This window comes from Bufo bufo, chromosome 10 (assembly GCF_905171765.1).
Source record: "Bufo bufo chromosome 10, aBufBuf1.1, whole genome shotgun sequence".
Classification (NCBI taxonomy): domain Eukaryota; kingdom Metazoa; phylum Chordata; class Amphibia; order Anura; family Bufonidae; genus Bufo; species Bufo bufo.
In genome coordinates, this window is record NC_053398.1 from 99,614,784 (window position 1) to 99,637,384 (window position 22,601).

At 43.6% G+C, this 22,601-nt stretch overlaps 1 protein-coding gene across 2 annotated transcripts in view; it reads left to right on the forward strand.

Moving 5' to 3' along the window:
• CFDP1 (craniofacial development protein 1) overlaps positions 1-22,601 on the forward strand; it is a 77,909-nt gene that overhangs the window by 20,663 nt on the left and 34,645 nt on the right. For both annotated transcript variants that reach the window (XM_040410269.1, XM_040410270.1), the window contains exon 5: positions 19,441-19,560. In XM_040410269.1, the coding sequence (XP_040266203.1) occupies positions 19,441-19,560 (120 nt within the window). The remainder of the gene's footprint in view (positions 1-19,440; positions 19,561-22,601) is intronic.

The following is a 22,601-nucleotide window of genomic DNA, read 5'->3' on the forward strand; positions in this document are numbered from 1 at the left end:
ATTTTTATATAGAGCAATTAAAAACTATATGTACTAGGGGTGGGCGATATATGCGATATAAATTGTGCCACCATATGGATTTTGTGCATATCGCCGGACCGCGATATGATCGCGCTCTTCGCGCGCACCATGTTCTCCTGAGCCGCACAGTGGAGAAGGAGGGAGTCCCTCCCTCCCCACTGCGCGGCTGCCGCTGACCACCAATGAGAACAGAGTAGGAGGGGAGGGACTGTGGCCACTGCGCCACCAATGAATGTGCCAGCCATATAACCGATCGGAGCTCCGATCGGTTACCCTGGCAGCCAGCAGTCACGCTACTGAAGTCCTGGCTGCCATGGTATGTTAGTGAGCAGCATTATACTCGCGTGCGCCGTGGCCGCCGGGCGCTCCTTCTCATAGGTCTGTGCGGCGCATTGCTAATGCTTATAGCATTAGCAATGCGCCGCACAGACCTATGAGAAGGAGCGCCCGGCGGCCACGGCGCACATGAGTATAATGCTGCTCACTAACATACCATGGCAGCCAGGACTTCAGTAGCATGACTCCTGGCTGCCATGGTAACCGATTGGAGCAATGATGGGGGGGGGGGGGGAGGGGGGCGACGACCCTGTGGCCACTGCCACCAATGATTAATACTGGGGAGGGAGGGGGGGTGGGTTTGGGTTACCAGAGGGGGCTGATAAGAGGGAGAGGCTGGGGGGCGGATCAGGGGCTGGGGGGCACATGAGAGGCTGGGGGGCACATGAGAGGCTGGCTGCCATGGTCATGTACAAAGCAAGGGGCAGCAGGGAGAGTGTAAAGTCCTATTCACCCTAATAGAGCTCTATTAGGGTGAATATGACAAGGGTTCTAGCCCTTAAGAAGGCTAATAGTTATTAAATAAAAAGTAAAAAAAAAAAAAAGTTTAAACCCCCCCCCCCCCCCAAATATAGAAAACAAAATATTGCGATATGCTTAAAATTATATTGCAATATAGATTTTAGGCCATATCGCCCACCCCTAATATGTACCCCAATAAAGTACCAATAAAACTGGCACCTCCCGTATATCCCGTAGTTTCCAAAATGAGGTCAGCTTTTGGGAGTTTCTACTGTAAGGGTGCATGAGGAGGGCTTCATATGGGACATGGCATCTAAAAACCAGTTCAGGTAAATCTGCCTTCCAAAAACTATACGGCGCTCCTTTTCTTCTGCGCCCTGCCGTGTGCCCTTACATCAGTTTACGACCAAATGTGGGGTGTTTCTGTAAACCGAAGAATCGGGGTAATATTGAGTTTTGTTTGGCTGTCAACCCTCAATGTGTTAAAGAAAAAATTGATTCAAATGGAAAATCTGTCAAAAAAGTGAGATGTCATCTCCATTTTCCTTTAATTCTTGTGGAACACCTAAAGGGTTAACAAAGTTTGAAAAATCAGTTTTGATTAACTTGAGGGGGGTAGTTTTTACAATGGGGTCAATTATGGGGGGTTTCCACTAGTAGGAAGCCTCACAAAGTGACTTCAGCCCTGAACTGGTCCTTTAAAAAGTGGGTTTTGGAACTTTTCTTAAACATTAGAAGAATTGCTTCTAAGCCTTCTAACGTCCTAAAAAAAAAAAAGAAGACCTTTCCAAAATGATGCCAACATGAAGTAGACATATGGGGAATGTTAAGTAATAAATATTTTATGAGGTATCACTTTCTGTTTTAAAAGCAGAGAAATTGAAATTGTGAAAATTGCAATACATAATTTTTTTTATAATTTTATATTTTAGTTATTTTTTCTTCAAAATTTTGGATTATTTTGTAAATAAAGGTGAAATATATCGACTCAAATTTACCACTGTCATGAAGTACAATGTGTCGCGAGAGAACAGTCTCAGAATGGCTTGGAAAAGTAAAAGCGTTCGAAAGTTATTACCACATAACGTGACAGGTCAGATTTGCAAAATTAGGCCTGCTCAGGAAGGGGGAAATGGCCCGGATGTGAAGTGGTTAATAACCCTTCACAAAGAATATCCAGACTCCCTTTATGAGGAGAGTGCCGCCCTGTCCTCCAATGACTGCCATCATGCCAGTGTGAGGAGGGTGAACGCTCAGGACTGTGGCATATTCTTTGTAGAGGGTTATTAGACAAATGGCACAATATCTTTTGGACCTAAGGGGACAGGATCATATCTTGGTTAGAGGTTTTCCAAATGGTACACATATACATAGTACATAAGGCCGAAAAAAGACATTTGTCCATCCAGTTCGGCCTGTTATCCTGCAAGTTGATCCAGAGGAAGGAAAAAAAAAAACAGTGAGGTAGAAGCCAATTTTCCCCACTTTAGGGGAATAAAAAATTCCTTCCCGACTCCAATCAGGCAATCAGAATAACTCCCTGGACCAACGACCCCTCTCTAGTAGCTATAGCCTGTAATATTATTACGCTCCAGAAATACGTCCAGGCCCCTCTTGAATTCCTTTATTGTACTCCCCATCACCACCTCCTCAGGCAGAGAGTTCCATAGTCTCACTGCTCTTACCGTAAAGAATCCTCTTCTATGTTTGTGTACAAACCTTCTTTCCTCCAGACGCAGAGGATGTCCCCTCATCACAGTCACAGTCCTGGGAATAAATCAGGGATGCTCAACCTGCGGCCCTCCAGCTGTTGTAAAACTACAACTCCCAGCATGCCCAGACAGCCTTCAGCTATCAGCCTACAGCAGGGCATGGTGGGAGTTGTAGTTTTACAACAGCTGGAGGGCCGCAGGTTGAGCATCCCTGGAATAAATAGATGATGGGAGAGATCTCTGTACTGACCCCTGATATATTTATACACAGTAATTAGATCACCCTCAGCGTCTTTTTTCTAAAGTGAATAACCCTAATTTTGATAATCTTTCAGGGTACTGTAGTTGCCCTATTCCAGTTATTACTTTAGTTGCCCTCCTCTGGACCCTCTCCAGCTCTGCTATGTCTGCCTTGTTGACTGGAGCCCAGAACTGTACACAGTGCTCCATGTGTGGTCTGACTAATGATTTGTAAAGTGGTAGGACTATGTTCTCATCACGGGCATCTATGCCCCTTCTGATGCAACCCATTATCTTATTGGCCTTGGCAGCAGCTGCCTGACACTGGTTTTTGCAGCTTAGTTTGCTGTTCACTAAAATTCCTAGATCCTTTTCCATGTCAGTGTTACCCAGTGTTTTATCATTTAGTATGTACGGGTGACTTGCATTATTCCTTCCCATGTGCATAACTTTACATTTGTCAGTGTTAAACCTCATCTGCCACTTCTCTGCCCAAGCATCCAATCTATCCAGATCCCTCTGTAGTAGTATACTGTCCTCTTCAGTGTTAATTACTTTACACAGTTTAGTGTCATCTGCGAAAATTTATATTTTACTATGCAAGCCTTCTACAAGATCATTAATAAATATATTGAAAAGAATAGGGCCCAATACTGACCCCTGAGGTACTCCACTAGTGACAGTGACCCAATCTGAGTGTGTACCGTTAATAACCACCCTCTGTTTTCTATCATTTAGCCAGTTACTTACCCACATACAGACGTTTTCTCCCAGTCCAAGCATTCTCATTTTATATACTAACCTTTTATGATGTACAGTGTCAAATGCTTTGGAGAAGTCCAGATACGACATCCATTGATTCGCCGCTGTCAAGTCTAGAACTTACGTCCTCATAGAAACTGATTAAATTAGTTTGGCATGACCGATCCCTCACGAAGCCATGCTGATATGGCGTTATTTGCTTATTTCCGTTGAGATGCTCTAAGATAGCATCTCTCAGAAAACCTTCAAACAGTTTACCCACAACAGATGTTAAACTTACCGGCCTATAGTTTCCAGGCTCTGTTTTTGGACCTTTTTTGAATATTGGCACCACATATGCTATGCGCCAATCCTGTGGGACATTCCCTGTCAGTATAGAGTCCGCAAATATCTGAAATAAGGGTCTGGCTATGACATTACTTAATTCCCTTAGGATACGGGGGTGTATGCCATCCGGTCCTGGCGATTTGTCTATTTTAATCTTTTTAAGTCGCTGTTGTACTTCTTCCTGGGTCAGACAGGACACTTTTAATGGGGAATTTATTTTTACATTCAGCATTTCATCTGACAGTTTATTTTCCTCAGTGAATACATTGGAGAAAAAAATATTTAACAGCTTTGCTTTCTCCTCGTCGCTCTCTGCGACTCCCCCCCTCATTACTCTTTAAAGGGCCGACACCTTCAGATTTATATAATTGTAGAACATTTTAGGGTTAGTTTTACTCTCTTTGGCAATTAATTTCTCGGTCTCTAGTTTGGCCGCTTTTATTAGTTTTTTACATGTGTTTTTATATGCTTTTTTTTTTGTCATTTAATGCTTTCTTTACAGTTCTGTTTATCCACATTGGTTTCTTTTTGTTCCTTAACCTTTTATTCCCATACGGTTTGTACCTCTCACAATGAGCTTTTAGGATGCTTTGAAAGATATCCCATTTTGTGGCTGTATTTTTATTTTTGAGGACATTGTCCCAGTTAGTTTGGCCTATGGCCTCTCTTAGTTGGCTAAATATAGCTTTTTTGAAATTTGGTATTTTTGTTCCTCCCTGTAGAAACGCTCTTTTGAATGATAATTGGAAGGTTATTACTTTATGGTCACTATTTCCCAGGTGTCCCCCAACCTGCACGTCTGTTGTTCTGTCAGGCCTATTGGTTAATACTAAGTTCAGTATGGCCGTCCCTCTAGTCGGGTCCTGAACCAGTTATAGCTCAGTTAACTCAAAATGAAATAAATTGTCAATTCTTAAAATTATCTGTAGGATTCTGCTCCAGTCCTCCTCCGCTGCTGTAGAGGATATCTTCACTGGCTAATCTTGACCCATGCACTGTGATGTGCCCTAAGGGCAGGGGATGTCCTAAGCAGGCACCTTATTAATGCTTCTGGAGGTTCTCAGAACTGGAGATGTTGGTCATGGAGGCATACTTACTTATTTTTGAAGCAATACTGTTGAAAAGCAGTACAGTCACATTCTCCCAACCTGAACTTCAGCTATAGTTTACAAGTGCTTTGGAAGTCCTGCAGTTTAATCTTAAAATCCCTTGACTATCAGCGCTATGCATGACGGAAGTAGTCACTTTAACCACCTCCGGACCGCCTAACGCAGGATCGCGTTCCAGAGGTGGCAGCCCTGCGCAGAGTCACGCATATATGCGTCATCTCGCGATGGCCGAGATTTCCTGTGAACGCGCGCACACAGACACGGAAGGTAAGAGAGTTGATCTCCAGCCTGCCAGCGGCGATCGTTCGCTGGCAGGCTGGAGATGTGTTTTTTTTAACCCCTAACAGGTATATTAGACGCTGTTTTGATAACAGCGTCTAATATACCTGCTACCTGGTCCTCTGGTGGTCCCCTTTGTTTGGATCGACCACCAGAGGACACAGGCAGCTCAGTAAAGTAGCACCAAGCACCACTACACTACACTACACCCCCCCCCCGTCACTTATTAACCCCTTATTAGCCCCTGATCACCCCTGATCACCCCATATAGACTCCCTGATCACCCCCCTGTAAAGCTCCATTCAGACGTCCGCATGATTTTTACGGATCCACTGATAGATGGATCGGATCCGCAAAACGCATCCGGACGTCTGAATGAAGCCTTACAGGGGCGTGATCAATGACTGTGGTGATCACCCCATATAGACTCCCTGATCACCCCCCTGTCATTGATTACCCCCCTGTCATTGATTACCCCCCTGTAAAGCTCCATTCAGATGTCCGCATGATTTTTACGGATGCACTGATAGATGGATCGGATCCGCAAAACGCATCCGGACGTCTGAATGAAGCCTTACAGGGGCATGATCAATGACTGTGGTGATCACCCCATATAGACTCCCTGATCACCCCCCTGTCATTGATTACCCCCCTGTAAAGCTCCATTCAGATGTCCGCATGATTTTTACGGATGCACTGATAGATGGATCGGATCCGCAAAACGCATCCGGACGTCTGAATGAAGCCTTACAGGGGCATGATCAATGACTGTGGTGATCACCCCATATAGACTCCCTGATCACCCCCCTGTCATTGATTACCCCCCTGTAAAGCTCCATTCAGATGTCCGCATGATTTTTACGGATGCACTGATAGATGGATCCGATCCGCAAAACGCATCCAGACGTCTGAATGAAGCCTTACAGGGGCATGATCAATGACTGTGGTGATCACCCCATATAGACTCCCTGATCACCCCCCTGTAAAGCTCCATTCAGATGTCCGCATGATTTTTACGGATGCACTGATAGATGGATCCGATCCGCAAAACGCATCCAGACGTCTGAATGAAGCCTTACAGGGGCATGATCAATGACTGTGGTGATCACCCCATATAGACTCCCTGATCACCCCCCCTGTCATTGATCACCCCCCTGTCATTGATCACCCCCCCTGTCATTGATCACCCCCCCTGTCATTGATCACCCCCCCTGTCATTGATCACCCCCCCTGTCATTGATCACCCCCCCTGTCATTGATCACCCCCCCTGTCATTGATCACCCCCCTGTAAGGCTCCATTCAGACATTTTTTTGGCCCAAGTTAGTGGAATTTATTTATTTTTTTCTTACAAAGTCTCATATTCCACTAACTTGTGTCAAAAAATAAAATCTCACATGAACTCACCATACCCCTCACGGAATCCAAATGCGTAAAATTTTTTAGACATTTATATTCCAGACTTCTTCTCACGCTTTAGGGCCCCTAGAATGCCAGGGCAGTATAAATACCCCACATGTGACCCCATTTTGGAAAGAAGACACCCCCAGGTATTCCGTGAGGGGCATATTGAGTCCATGAAAGATTGAAATTTTTGTCCCAAGTTAGCGGAACGGGAGACTTTGTGAGAAAAAAATTAAAAATATCAATTTCCGCTAACTTGTGCCAAAAAAAAAAAATTTCTATGAACTCGCCATGCCCCTCATTGAATACCTTGGGGTGTCTTATTTCCAAAATGGGGTCACATGTGGGGTATTTATACTGCCCTGGCATTCTAGGGGCCCCAAAGCGTGAGAAGAAGTCTGGTATCCAAATGTCTAAAAATGCCCTCCTAAAAGGAATTTGGGCACCTTTGCGCATCTAGGCTGCAAAAAAGTGTCACACATCTGGTATCGCCGTACTCAGGAGAAGTTGAGGAATGTGTTTTGGGGTGTCATTTTACTTATACCCATGCTGGGTGAGAGAAATATCTTGGTCAAATGCCAACTTTGTATAAAAAAATGGGAAAAGTTGTCTTTTGCCAAGATATTTCTCTCACCCAGCAAGGGTATATGTAAAATGACACCCCAAAACACATTCCCCAACTTCTCCTGAATACGGCGATACCACATGTGTGACACTTTTTTGCAGCCTAGGTGGGCAAAGGGGCCCATATTCCAAAGAGCACCTTTAGGATTTCACAGGTCATTTACCTACTTACCACACATTAGGGCCCCTGGAAAATGCCAGGGCAGTATAACTACCCCACAAGTGACCCCATTTTGGAAAGAAGACACCCCAAGGTATTCCGTGAGGGGCATGGCGAGTTCCTAGAATTTTTTATTTTTTGTCACAAGTTAGTGGAAAATGCTGATTTTTTTTTTTTTTTTTTTTTTTTTTTTTCATACAAAGTCTCATATTCCACTAACTTGTGACAAAAAATAAAAACTTCCATGAACTCACTATGCCCATCAGCGAATACCTTGGGGTCTCTTCTTTCCAAAATGGGGTCACTTGTGGGGTAGTTATACTGCCCTGGCATTCTAGGGGCCCAAATGTGTGGTAAGGAGTTTGAAATCAAATTCTGTAAAAAAGGACCTGTGAAATCCGAAAGGTGCTCTTTGGAATATGGGCCCCTTTGCCCATCTAGGCTGCAAAAAAGTGTCACACATCTGGTATTGCCGTACTCAGGAGAAGGTGGGGAATGTGTTTTGGGGTGTCATTTTACATATAGCCATGCTGGGTGAGAGAAATATCTTGGCAAAAGACAACTTTTCCCATTTTTTTATACAAAGTTGGCATTTGACCAAGATATTTATCTCACCCAGCATGGGTATATGTAAAAAGACACCCCAAAACACATTCCCCACCTTCTCCTGAATACGGAGATACCAGATGTGTGACACTTTTTTGCAGCCTAGGTGGGCAAAGGGGCCCATATTCCAAAGAGCACCTTTCGGATTTCACAGGTCATTTTTTACAGAATTTGATTTCAAACTCCTTACCACACATTTGGGCCCCTAAAATGCCAGGGCAGTATAACTACCCCACAAGTGACCCCATTTTGGAAAGAAGAGACCCCAAGGTATTTCGTGATGGGCATAGTGAGTTCATGGAAGTTTTTATTTTTTGTCACAAGTTAGTGGAATATGAGACTTTGTATGAAAAAAAAAAAAAAAATCATCATTTTCCGCTAACTTGTGACAAAAAATAAAAAGTTCTATGAACTCACTATGCCCATCAGCGAATACCTTAGGGTGTGTACTTTCCGAAATGGGGTCATTTGTGGGGTGTTTGTACTGTCTGGCCATTGTAGAACCTCAGGAAACATGACAGGTGCTCAGAAAGTCAGAGCTGCTTCAAAAAGCGGAAATTCACATTTTTGTGCCATAGTTTGTAAACGCTATAACTTTTACCCAAACCATTTTTTTTTTTTACCCAAACATTTTTTTTTTTATCAAAGACATGTAGAACTATAAATTTAGAGCAAAATTTCTATATGGATCTCGTTTTTTTTTGCAAAATTTTACAACTGAAAGTGAAAAATGTCATTGTTAAATTTTGATTAATAACAAAAAAAGTAAAAATGTCAGCAGCAATGAAATACCACCAAATGAAAGCTCTATTAGTGAGAAGAAAAGGAGGTAAAATTCATTTGGGTGGTAAGTTGCATGACTGAGCAATAAACGGTGAAAGTAGTGTAGGTCAGAAGTGTAAAAAGTGGCCTGGTCTTTCAGGGTGTTTAAGCACTGGGGGCTGAAGTGGTTAAATATGGCCTCCGCTCAAAAACACAGTGGGTGCATAGCCGCCGGGTTTCTGCTGGTTTTGCAGAAATTCAGCCCCTCAGATGCCTTGTTTAATTGTGACCACGACACCTGAGTAGTGTAAGGGTCCATTCACACGTCCGTAGTGCATTGCGGATCCGCAATACCCCCGGCCGGCACCCCCCATAGAACTGCCTATTCTTGTCCGCAATTGCAGACCTGAAAATCCGAGCATCCATTCAGTCCCCATAGAGAATGAATGGGTCCGCACCCATTCTGCAGAATTGCGGAACGGGTGCGGACAACACTTGCGGACGTGTGAATGGAGTCTAAAATGTGGGAGCCTCACGCTCTCGGGTCGTTAACACCTTCTCCTCGCAGAGATTGAGGAAGCTTTTAACTCTTAATTAGCGATGAAACGAAGCAAGCTTTGGATGCTAAATCCGAAGTCGCTTCGTTCAAAACTTCGGATTAATACTGTATAGAGATCAGTCTCCGCACAGTATTAAAATGTATGGGCTCCGATGAGCCGAAGTCATGTGTGACTTCTTTGAATAACTTCAGTAGTTGATTTTTAAAGTGAATAAAGCACTTTAAAACTTGCGATACAACTGGTACGGCTCTGTAGTATTTTCTTGAAAAGACAAGCAGTCCCATTGAAGGGAATGGGGACGCCTTATGGGGACGTAATTACACCTGCACACCACTACAATTATTGCGGCGAGCAGGTAAGCAGAACAGAGAAGGCAGCACTTGTATGAGCACTGCCTTTTCATTAAACAGCTGATCGGCGGGGGTGCAGGGAGTTGGACCCGTGCTTTTCTGATATTGATACCTATCCTGAGGATAGGTCATCAATAGTAAACAGCGGACAACCCCTTTAAGTTTAGTGTATTTTCTCCCCTATTTGTGGAGCCTCTTTGTTCCTTGTATTGACCACTAGGGGGTGCAGTTGCACCATCAGTGTTGGGGAAAGCTGCTGTTCTGTTTCCTGTGTTAGCCCATGATATCATTGAGGAGGCCTGTTATAGGAACTGCTTGGTAAAAATCAGCTCATTCTGTCCTGGCAGATGCTCGGGGCCTCTTATAACAATCACAGTCTTTATTCCGTCTGCTGTAATGTTCATTTTAACCTCCTGCATTTGGGAGTTGTCTTGAGCAGGGGCCCAGCTTTAAGAACAAGATGGAGCTCTGCCCTATTGCCATCTGATGCAATCATTGAGAGTGGGGCTCTCACAATGCGTATGCTCCCCTGGGATGCTCTTCAGAATTACCAGTGACGTGATGCTATAGGAAGATTAAATTAATAAGCATTTCTTTTCAGGCCTTGTGTCAGGATCTCAGAGTTGTTCCTATATATTAAGTGACCCCCCCCCCCCCTCTCCCGGACCTGCAGCATTTTTAGGTATCTATTATCCAGTGGTTATATATCTGCCACTCTTTACAGTAGGCTGGGAAGGCCATGTCAAGACTGTATAATACATTTAGATTGTAAGCTCTTAAGGATTGTTGGTTCACGTCCCCCGTGACATGTGGCCCAGTGACCTGTCACTTGGGGGCACGTCACTCCAGCAGCCAGTTATTGTCCGCAGCGGCACACCTGACCCCGTCCACTTTACAAGCAGGAAACCGGAGTGCAACGCACCAAAGGAGCCGGAACGGAGTAGCCGGGAGCAGGTAAGTATGCTTCCCTCCACGGGTCTGGTGGTCAAGGGAATTGGGGGCTGCTTAAAATTGTCTCAAAGCTAGAGAATTTAAAGGGGACCTCTGAGGACAGCCTAAAGTGTTGAAAGTTGTTGGCACTTATGTGACAATGTGCTGTCGTTTTGTTGGCCTTACAGTTCACTCATTGCAGTATGGTGGCAGGACAGCAGTGTATTTATGAGATACAGGCTCCCTCACCTACCTGCTGCTTTAAAGAGCTTTCCTTACACTGGAAGGAATATTCTGTAAGTTCTACTAACCCAAATCATATGGTCACGGTAGATGAGGGAAGCAAACAAAATGAAACAAAACAGCAGGCTAGGCCCCACAGCTAGGGAACAGGGAAAGGTCACCTCCTGACAATCCCTGAGCCTTTCCCTGACTGCTACCATCGAGATTTGTTCATGTTGGTAGTGTTCATGCACACCAACCTAAACCCTGCTGCAACTGGCACAAACCCTCAGCTAGGGAGCTGGCGAAAAGACAACCGGTTCCTTGCACAAGATGATGGAACCAGCGTCTACCTAAGGCCTAGTCAGTACAAAGAGAAGGAAGGAAGGAGAACTTAACTGAAGACTAACTGGGAGCAGGAGATCCACCAAACACCAGCAGAGATCTCCAGGAGAAACCACAAGGGCTATAGTGAGAGGCAAGAATAAATAGCATCACTAACTAACTAATGAGCAGAACCTGTGAGGGGGTGGGATCCTGCCCAAAGCCACAACAAAGCAATCTGTCAGGTTCACGTGCAGCAAGTCTGACAGATCTTCTCAGATCACTCACAGGGCTGGGTGTGACACACATTCACAAGTACGTGAGAAACCAGCGTCTGTTACTGCTTTATGCTGTCACCAGAGGGCAGGACAGGTTTTCTTTTAAAAATGAAAAATGTAAAGAATGCAAAGACAAGACATAGAGTATGTACATACATGTTGAGTGGTTCCCTCAGGTTACAGTATTAAAGGGGTTCTGAAAATACCTTTGCCTTGTGCGTTTCAGTGCAGGGCAAGGGACAGCATCGGAGCAATACTCCAGTGCTCAACTCGGAGGGGCTGCCTGGGTGAAGAAGAGGATAGGTCTGGGTTCAGCTCTGAACCTGGACAACCCATTTAATTGGTTCTGGGAAGACCATTGTAACTTGAGTCCATAACTCTATGGAAAACTACTAGTACAGTTGACCCCCAAGATACAATGACCTCAGGATACAATATTTTCAGCATACAATGGACTTTCCTGGAGCATCATAAGTTGAAACCAGACTCTGCATACAATGTCTCAGACCCAGATCAACCAATTAAGGGCGGGTTAACATCTGCGTTGTGAACTCCAGCACTATAATCCGGTCACTGTATCCGGCATACATGCCGACTTTCAGACGGACAAAAAATGCTACAAGCAACATTTTTTGTCCGGCTAAAAGTCTGCATGTATGCCAGAAAGTAGCCAGATTACCATTACAGTGAATAGGGATCCGGTGGTGCACGGTGGTATCTGGCTATGCGGCAGCCTAACATGGCCATTGCTCTGGTAAAACGCCTGTATTGGTTGTCTGGGAGCTCGTCTTTACAGTACAGTGCAGTACTACATTTCCTGTGCACCCTCTGTCTGTGTCAGGGTGAGCTGCTCCTTTGGATGTCAAGTGAGGGCGACTACATTTTATTTTTTGGGTAAACTGTATGCTATACAGACCCTGAAGAAGTTCCTGTCCTCATCATAAATAGTGAGTTACAGCTCCCAGCAGACGTTATACAGTATGTAAGGACTTTCTTTATCTGCCATAGTTATCTATATGCTCATTTGAATCTTCATTTTCTCTTACCTAGGGGTGACGTTTTGGGGCTTTGGAACCAATTACTATTTTTCCCCTCCCCCATGACTGCACCCATGCGACTAGGATCTCCCATCCAGGACAGGAAACCTGAAGAGATAAAATGGTTCACACCCCCACCACATCTCAGTTCAGGTTTCCTGTCCTCCGGATAGGAGGTACCTGAGTAGCTCTTGCTCCTTTCTTACTTGGTTCTCACCTCCTGGGGACTGGGGTAGGTCCGGGTCTACAATACCGTAATGGGACCTATACCTGGCGGCCTAAGTCTCCTTGGGAGTCGTTGCCTAAGTCTGTCCTGCTTCCTGCCTCCTTCCAAGCCTCATTGGGGAGCCGCTATGGCCGTGTTCAGGCGGCTCCCGGTCCATAGTTGTGCGGTGGCCAGCGTCCTGCTTCCAATATGGCAGCGCACATTTCTGATGCGCTCTGCGGATGTGGTTATTCCCGGCGCTGGCCGGAAGGGGGAGGGCACCTTCTTACATAGGCGTATTTGGGCCTAGAGTTAAAAGGAGCCGAGGCGCGTTACAAGTCGGCAGCAGAAGGGGACAGCCAGCCTTGGTGCGCACACAGTGCTGTACAGGATCTGGAGTTTTCCACAGGCATGTCGGAATCAGGTGACGCCGGACGCGACGATCCCTTGGAACCCTCGAGGCCCACAAGCCTGGTATTGGACCTGAGGAGTGGAGAAGCTTGACTCTACAGTTGGTGAGATTTATCCTCTCATAATAACATTGGGTGTTTGCTTTATTTTTGTAGGTAGCAAAAACACCAAAGAAATCTTCCTGCAAAACTAAACCTAAAGAGTGTGGAGGATGTAGAGTAGCTTTATTACCTTCGTATGTTAAACCACTTTGTCAAGCTTGTATAGACAAGTTAGTTTTGGTAGAATCCCATAGCTTATCTAAAAGCATCAAGGCCTGAAATAAGGTGTGAAATTAAGTCCTTCGGTCGGAGCCGTCCGAAGTCACCAGAAAGGTGTAACTATAATATGGACTCTGATTCAGATTTTTCTAGGGAGGACGAGGACATAGAATCCGACCAGGTCTTATCTTCTGATTTTTTCTTTTCAGATGAGGATTTAGTGGGGAAGGCTCTATTCCCACCAGAAGATACCGAGCCTTTGTTAAAAACTGTTAAAACCACTATGCAATTAGAGGATGTAAAACAGCCTAAAACTATTGCTGTCCAGGTGTTTGAGGGTCTCGGACCTAAACGTCAGAGTTTTTCCCGTTCATAAGAACATGGAAGCACTGATTAGAAAAGAATGCAAAAACCCTGACAGGAACTTTTTTTATACCGGTTTCTGTTAAAAGAAAATATCCATTTGAAGAGTCAGTGGCTGGAGTATAGGACAGAGCTCCTACCGTAGATGCCCCTGTAGCTAAAATAGCCAAGAAATCGGCTCTTCCTTTTGATGATTTAGGCTGTTTAGGAGATCCTTTAGATAAAAAAGCAGACGTTTATCTTAGACGTGCCTGGAAATGTGCCTCAACAAGTCTTAGGCCGGCCATTGCCGCCTCTTGTGTCTCCAGGTCCTTAAGGCTATGGTTAGATCAAAGAGATCATAGAGTCTCATATTAAAGACAAAATCCCTACAGAGGATTTACTGTCTTCCCTCCCTACCTTCCTTAAGGCAGCAGATTTCCTTGCAGACGCTTCTACTGATGTGGTCCGTTTTTCTGCCAGAGCAGCTGCCATGTCAAACGCAGCAAGGCGTGCTATTTGGCTTAAATCGTGGAAAGGGGATCAAGGTTCTAAGTCGACTTTGCTCTCTCCCATGTGAAGGTTCTAGGGTGTTTGGTTCCTCTCTTGATGACATCCTAGAGAGAGCCTCAGATAAAAAGAAGGGTTTTCCGGTTCCCCAGAAAACTTCTTTTTTTTTTTTTGTAAACCCCAGGGCAGTTTTAAAAGACAAAGGGGTAGGCAGAGTGATAGAAGAGAGGGAAAATTTCCTAAAAGATCTGGGGGAGGGGGGGGGGGGGGGGGACAATAGACCAAAAGACAAACCGCAATGACGCCAGAAGTCAGGTGGGAGGAAGACTGTCTCAGTTTTTCCCAGCCTGGGGGTCCATTTCTAAGAATAAGTGGATCCTAAGTGTAATAGAAAACGGATTCCGGCTGGAATTTCTTTTTTGTCTCGAAACCAAATGGAACGTTCAGAGTTATTTTTAATCTGAAGAAATTAAACCAATCCCTAGTCTACAAGAAATTTCGCATGGAGACAATAAAATCTACTGTGAGTCTCCTCTTCCAGGATTACTGGATGGCAAGCCTGGATCTGGAAGATGCATATTATGATGTTCCAATCCATTCTTCCTCCTAAAAGTTTTTAAGAACAGCAGTCTGGGTTCAGGGGAAGTTGATGCATCTCCAATACAGGACGCTTCCCTTCGGAGTATCTCAGACTCCAAGAGTCTTCACCAAAGTGGTAGCAGAATTGGCAGCTTTTGTAAGGCCTCTTTCACACGAGCGTGACGGATTAGGTCCGGAGGCGTTCAGGGTGCGTTCAGTGAAACTCGCACTATTTTGCAAGCAAGTTCAGTCAATTTTGTCTGCGATTGCGTTCAGTTGTTCAGTTTTTTCCGTGCGGGTGCAATGCGTTTTGATGCCTTTTTCACGCGCGTGATAAAAAACTGAAGGTTTACAAACAATATCTCTTAGCAACCATCAGTGAAAAACGCATCGCACCCGCACTTGCTTGCGGATGCAATGCGTTTTTCACGCAGCCCCATTCACTTCTATGGGGCCAGGGCTGCGTGAAAAACGCAGAATATAGAACATGCTGCGATTTTCACGAAACGCAGAACTGATGCGTGAAAAACAACGCTCATGTACACAGACCCATTGAAATGAATGGGTCAGGATTCAGTGCGGGTGCTATGCGTTCACGTCACGCATTGCACCCGCGCGGAAAACTCGCTCGTGTGAAAGGGGCCTAAGACTGTCAGGAATTACTCTGGTTCCCTATCTGGACGATTTCTTAATAGTCTCTCAGTCAAAAGAGGGGCTAGAAAAAGATACAGAATTCCTCTGCTCCACTTTAGTGAACTTAGGATGGATAATAAATTGGAAAAAATCTAATTTTGATTCCTTCTTAAGTTAGTGTTTTTTTGGGAATTCAGTTCGACTCTTCCTGGAAGGGGAAGAAAACTCCTTTGCAGACAGGAGTCTATCAGGGAACAAGTATGGTCAGTCTTCCTTTCTTACCAATGTTCTTTCAGGGAGGCGATGGCGGTGCTCGGGCAGATGACATCAGCGATCCCAGCAGTACCTTATGCACAGATCCACTCCAGAGATCTTCAAGTGGACATCTTAAGATCGTGGGGTAGCTCCCCTTGTTCCTTGGATCAAAATTTCCACCTTTCTTAAAAGACTAGACTCTCCCTGTTGAGGTGGACGGTGCCAGAAAAACTATCAGCAGGAGCTCCATGGACATTTGCAGACCAGACTATAATTACCACAGACGCCAGCCCCTGGGCTTGGGGAGCCCACTCCCAGAACAGGTACTGGCAAGGGAGGTGGGATTTGAATGCAAGGAAAGCATCCTCCAACTTAAAAGAATTAAAAGCAGTAGAGATGGCACTGAAGTTGGCTCTTCCGGAAATAAAAAACAGGAAGATTGTTTTCTATTCGGACAATTCAACAGCGGTGGCCTACATAAACCGTCGAGGAGGAACAATGTTCTCTTCTCTTTTACATCTATATAATGCTTTTTCTTTTAGTGGTGCATTTAAAGGGGAAGGAGAATGTCATAGCCGACTTCCTCAGTCGGGTTTCAATAAAACAGGGAGACTGGTGTCTGAACAAAGGAACATTTTTTTACAGATAGTCCAAAGGTACGGTCTTCTACAGTGGATCTTTTTGCCTCAAGAGCCAACAGGGAGGTGGAGAGATTCTTCTCCCTCATTCATTTGGACAGCCCGTTAGCAGTGGACGGGTTAGCACAGGACTGGAGCCAAGAGTTAGGATATGCCTTACCTCCATTTTGCCTTATCCCACAGGTGTTGAAGAAAATAGAGAGAGAAGGAGCCGCTGTTATTCTGATAGCTCCAAAGTGGCTAAAGAGGTCCTGGTACTCGAGTCTTCTGAGGTTGGCAGTACAACCTCCATGGACTCTGCCATTGAGAGAGGATCTTCTTTACCAGGGTCCGTTAGTTCATCCCAGCCCAGAAGTTCTTCATCTCCTCGGTGTGGATTTTGAAAGGGAAGTCTGGTCGACAAGGGGATTGTCTGACAAAGTGCTCTCCACTTTGCTGAAAAGTAGGAAGGCGGTTACCTCTAAAAAAAAAATATATAAAAGTTTGGAATATTTTTTTTCTAGCTTCCTAGGTCATAGCCCAGACCCCTTTTTAAATCTCCAGAAATACCAAGGATCCTAGAATTTTTGCAAGCAGGGCTAGATAGGAATCTTAAGGCATCCACATTAAAGGTTCAGGTAGCTGCTCTAAGTTATTTCTTTGATTCCAGGTTAGTAGATCATCCATGGATTAAAAGATTCTTGTCTGCAGCCTCCAGATTGCATCCTTACTTAAGACCCTTGTCTCCTCCCTGGGTTTTAAATACAGTCCTTTTGAACCATTAAGTGAAATCACTATTAAAATGCTTTCTTTTAAAATGGCCTTCCTTCTAGCAATAACCTCTGCTAGACAGTATCTGAGATACAAACTTTCTCTGCCTTCCCTCCCTATACCATACAATTTTAGAGGACCAGGTGATTATTAGACCAATTCCATCCTTCCAGCCCAAGGTCTCCGATTTTCACAGAAGTCAGGATGTGATACTGCCTTTTTTGTCCAAATCCAGCCAATACGTTAGAAGAAAAATTCCATTGCCTAGACGTCAGAAGATGTCTAGTGTTTAGCTTCCACGTCACATTGGAGGATAGATGAGAATCTCCTTATCCAGTTTCAGGGTAAATATAGGGGTCGCAAGGTTTCTACTAGTGTTATTGCTAGATGGGTAAAGAATGCTATTTCCCTTCCCTATTCTTCCCTTAGCCTGCCTCCTCCAACGGGGTTTTGAGCTTATTCTACCAGGGCTATGGCAGCCTCTTGGGCGGAGAGGGCAGATGCTTCTCTGGCCCAGTCTTGCAGAGCTGCTACTTGGAGCTCTCCCCATACCTTTTTTAGACATTACAGACTGCATCTGGACTCAGATGCGGCCTTTGGGAGGAAAGTGCTACAAGCTGTAGTCCCCCCTAATTTTGTCTTATAGTTTATTCTCGCATGGGTGCCGTCATGGGTGAGGGGAAAACAGTAATTGCTCTTACCAGTAATTGTTTTTCTTGAAACCCATGACCCAAAAAAAAAATAAAAAAATTATATATATATATATTATTTATTTATTAGTTGGTAGAGTTACTTTCCTAAAAAGAATGGAGGTCTGTTTATTAGATGTGTGAACCATTCCAACTCTCCTGGATGGGAGGTCATAGTCACATTGGTGCCATCATGGGTTTCAAGAAAAACAATTAAGGTAAGAGCAATTATTGTTTTCCATAGAATTAGGAACTCAAGTTACAATGGTCATCCTTGAACCAATTAACATTGTAACTTAAAGGGGTTGTCCCACTAAAAATATTATACAGTTTTCAAACCAGCACCTGGATCTGAATACTTTAATAATTGCATGTAATTAAAAATGTATCATAGCCACTTCATTATTCAATAAAATCCATCTGTATTGCGCCACCTGCTGTCTGTTTGTTTTCTTATTTCTTTGACCTGCTCACTGAGAAGGCCGCACATGCTCATTTTCATCCAACTGCTTCCTGAGCTGTGATAGGGTCAGCATGGACACGCCCCCTGAGCTGCAGCAGAAAAGACACGCCCCTTGAGCTGTCAGCTTGATATAAACTAGAAGAGTAATGAATGAGGAGATCTCTGGATCCATGTGAGGTACAGGGCTGGTTCTAGCTTTGTTAGAAAGAGATTATCATGTTCTATATGATGACCATTGTAAGTGGTTCCAAAGTGAAAAATGAGGCGATTTTAGAAAAAGATAACTACAACAGATAAAGTCTTTACATATAGCAGTCAGGAGTAGATGGTGGAAGATGTAAATCACTTTCTATGATGAGGACACTAGCTTCTTCAGGGTCTATAGTATACTGTGTACCAGAAAAATAAAATGTAGCCGTCTTCACCTGACATCCAAAGGAGAAGCTCATCATAGCACAGACAGAGGGCAGTTCAGGACATGTAGTACCACACTATAAGGCCTCATTCACATGAGCGTATTTTTGGTTTGCATCCGATTCAAATTTTTGAGGATCAGACGCGGCGGACCCATTCATTTCTGTGGGGCCACTGCATGCTGAAAATATTGTATCCTGAGGCCAGTGTATCTTCAAGGTCCACCATATGTTGAAACAGCATATAGGCCGAAATGCGCATGCTAATGGGTGATGTTCAGTGTGATAACTGATGTTTTTTTTTCCCAACAGCCATCTTTTAGACTCCTTGATACCTTTTTGCTGTGCTGTAATCTTCAAATTGTTGTCAGGATAACATATCTCAAGGAATGAAAGCGCATAAATTTACGCATATAATGTAACATGGCTCTTCTGACAAGTCAGTTTTAGTAAATACCAGCATTCATTATGAAATAATAATATTAGGGCACATTTTCTGAACTCTATTTTGTGCTTTTTCTCAGTTTTCCTATTTGAAATGCATGAATGAATTGATAACTGAGTGTTACAGCCTTAGTTTAGGAGTACTTTTTTTTTCATCATCTTTGCCAGCTCTGTGCAGCGCAGTTGTTTTCATGCTGCCTGGGCTTGCAGTTAGCTGGATTACAATGTACAGTACTACAGTTCCCTTTTTAATTTCTGTAATCTTTTGTCCTAAACAAACTGTTTCTTCAAAGCTTACCATAGCAATCAGCAGCTTTAATTTCCACTGTGTGCTTTCTCATCAGGGTAACAAAAGAAGTGGATTGCTCATCCAGGGAAGCCAAGGAATTTATCAAGCAGCAAGAGAAAGGACAATTGGAACAGAGTCTGCCACCTTCAAGGACAGTCGCAGCAGCCAGTTCAGGGTGAGTTGTGCACCAGTGAGTGCAACATCTGAAAGTTGAAAAATTAAATGCACCTTTTACAAATACTCCCTTCTTCCCTACTGAAGAGGAAGCCACACTCTATACACTTTTCTGTGGCCTGCTTCTTCAGAATGGGATTTAGGGAGACTGGTGAATGATATGAACGAGCGTCACCTAAACTGGGCTGTATCTATTTGGACAATCAATTTAAAGACATACCATGTAGTAAAGACAAATGCCCATACCGTTTTTCTACATGTACAGATGTACGGTACATACTTTTTTGTCTTAGCACATGGCTCAATTATCCATCTCCTCTTATTCCATAGCACCTTTTTTTGGTGCTTTACTCCTGGACAGGATTTCCCCTATGCGCTATAACTATGGGTAGAAAAGAATTCAGATCCAGGTGCTCGTTTGAAAACTGTAGAACATTCTTCGTGGGACAACCCCTTTAATTCCTGGAGAACCCCTATAAGGACAAGGAAATCGTAGTACACAAGCGACAGATGCAGACATACGAAAAGGGACCACTAGATGGAGGAACTGTTTTTTGTTTTGTTTCTTTCAGGCAAAATATTGACTTCACTTCCATCCACAGTTGTACAGAGCAGAAACCTTGTAACCTACTGCCCTCTTGTCCGCAGACCTAAAAGCATCTGTTGTATTCTTCATAAGATAGCAGCGCATCTTTTATTTCTACATATTGCACATGGGGCTTGAGAATCGAATCTGTTTCGATTTATGATTTTAATTTTTTTATAAAAGTATTATTAGTTTGTTTTTGTTTTTTTGCTGTTTTTTTGCCGTATTCTTTCTGCTTTGTATGGTGGATAAGCGCACAGCAGTTAACCTTTGAAACAGGATTGCCTATGATGTCTAGTGTAAGCAGAGTAAGGCTACTTTCACACTAGCGTTTTAGTTTTCCGGTATTGAGATCTGTCATAGGGGCTCAATACTGGAAAAAACGCTTCAGTTTTGTCCCAATTCATTGTCAATGGGGACAAAACTGAACAAAACGGACTGCTCCAAAATGCATCCCGTTCCGTTTAGTTGTGTTCCCACACCGGAAAGCAAACCGCAACATGATGTAGTTTTCTTTCCGTCCTGGGATGCGGAGCAAGACTGATCTGTCATGACCCATAATGCAAGTCAATGGGGACGGATCCGTTTACTCTGACACAATAGAAAACTGATCCGTCCTCCATTGACTTTCAATAGAGTTCATAACGGATCCGTCTTGGCTATGTTAAAGATAATACTGTACAACTGGATACATTAATTACGGATGAGGACGGTTGTATCATCAGTAACAGAAACGTTTTTGCTGAACCCTGCCGGATCCAGCAAAAACGGTAGTGTGAAAGTAGCCTTAGGGTACATTGACATGAACGTATCTTTTTTTTTTTTGTGTGTGTATAGGATGCAGACCCATTCATTTCAATGGGTCCGCAAAAAATGCGGACAGCACACTGTGTGCTATCCGCATCCATATGTCTGTTCTGTAGCCTTGCAATAAAAATAGAACATATCCTATTCTTGTCCGTTTTGCAGACAAGGATAGGCATTGTTACAATGTATCCGCAAAAAAAACAGATGCCATCTGGACCGCAAAACATATACAGTCATGTGAATCTAGCCTAAGGGTAATTTCACACCACTGCTATATATTTCCGTTGTTCTGCTCTTTTAGTGGAGCAGAATAAGGAAACTAGTGCTGGAGAAGGGACATAACTGAAACGAACTGAGCTAAACACACTCCATTGAGTACAGTGTTTAATTTAATTTGGGATCCAGTTTTTGTTTTTTTTACCTCTTAAGGACACAGGCGCTGACCGCGGCATAGAAGGGGTTTGTGTTTGAGTGAGCCCATCGAGTCCCTGCGCTGCTGTGACGGGGACTCGATGTCTCAGAAGGCAGCCCGATGCCGTGCAGAGGCTGCCCAATGCCGTGCAGAGGCTGCCCAATGCCTTGCACGGCATCGGGAACTGCCTTCTACGGTAGCCGAGAAGATCCAGCCTCAGGCTGGGTCTCCTAGGCAACCTGTTAGTGTATGACACCGAGTCATACACTAACAGGCAATGTATTACAATACAGATGTATTGTAATGCATTGCAGAGGGGATCAGACCCCCAAAAGTGAACATCAGAAATGATGTAAAGAAAAAAAAGTTAAAAATAAATGTTTTTAATAAAATTAATAAAGTAAAAAAAGAAAAAAAAACGCCCCTTTCCCCTTGTTTTAATGTAATGACCAGCTCTATAAATAGATCACATGATCCACCCTCTCCGATAAATACCATATACAAAATAAAAACGGTGTAAAAAAAAATGCCATTTTTGTCACCTTACATCACAAAAAGTGCAACACCAAGTGATCAAAAAGGTGTATGCCCCCCAAAATAGTACAAATTTAACCGTCACCTCATCCCGCAAAAAATGAGCCCCTATCTAAGACAATCGCTTAAAAAATAAAAAAAACTATGGCTCAGAATATGGAGACACTAAAACATAATTTTTTTTTTGTTTAAAAAATGCTGATATTGTGTAAAACTTAAGTAAATAAAAAAGTATACATATTAGGTATCGCCGTGTCCGTAAGAACCTGCTCTATAAAAATATCACATGATCTAACCCCTCAGGTGAATACTGTAAAAATGAAAACTGTCAAAAAAGCCTATTTTTTTGTCACCTTACATCACAAAAAGGGAAATAGCAAGCGATCAAAAAGTCATAGGCACCCCATAATAGTGCCAATAAAACCGTCATCTCATCCCGAAAAAAATGAGCTCCTACACAAGACAGTCGCCCAAAAAATAAATTAAACTATGGCTTTCATAATGTGGAGTCACTTTTTTTTTTTTTTTTCAAAATGCTTTGTTATGTAAAACTGAAACAAATAACCCCAAAAAGTAGTCATCTTTGGTATTGTCGTGTCCGTGACAACCTGCTCTATAAAAATACCACATGATCTAACCTGTCAGATGAATGTTGTAAATAACAAAAAATAAAAACTGTGCCAAAACAGCTATTTCTTGTTAC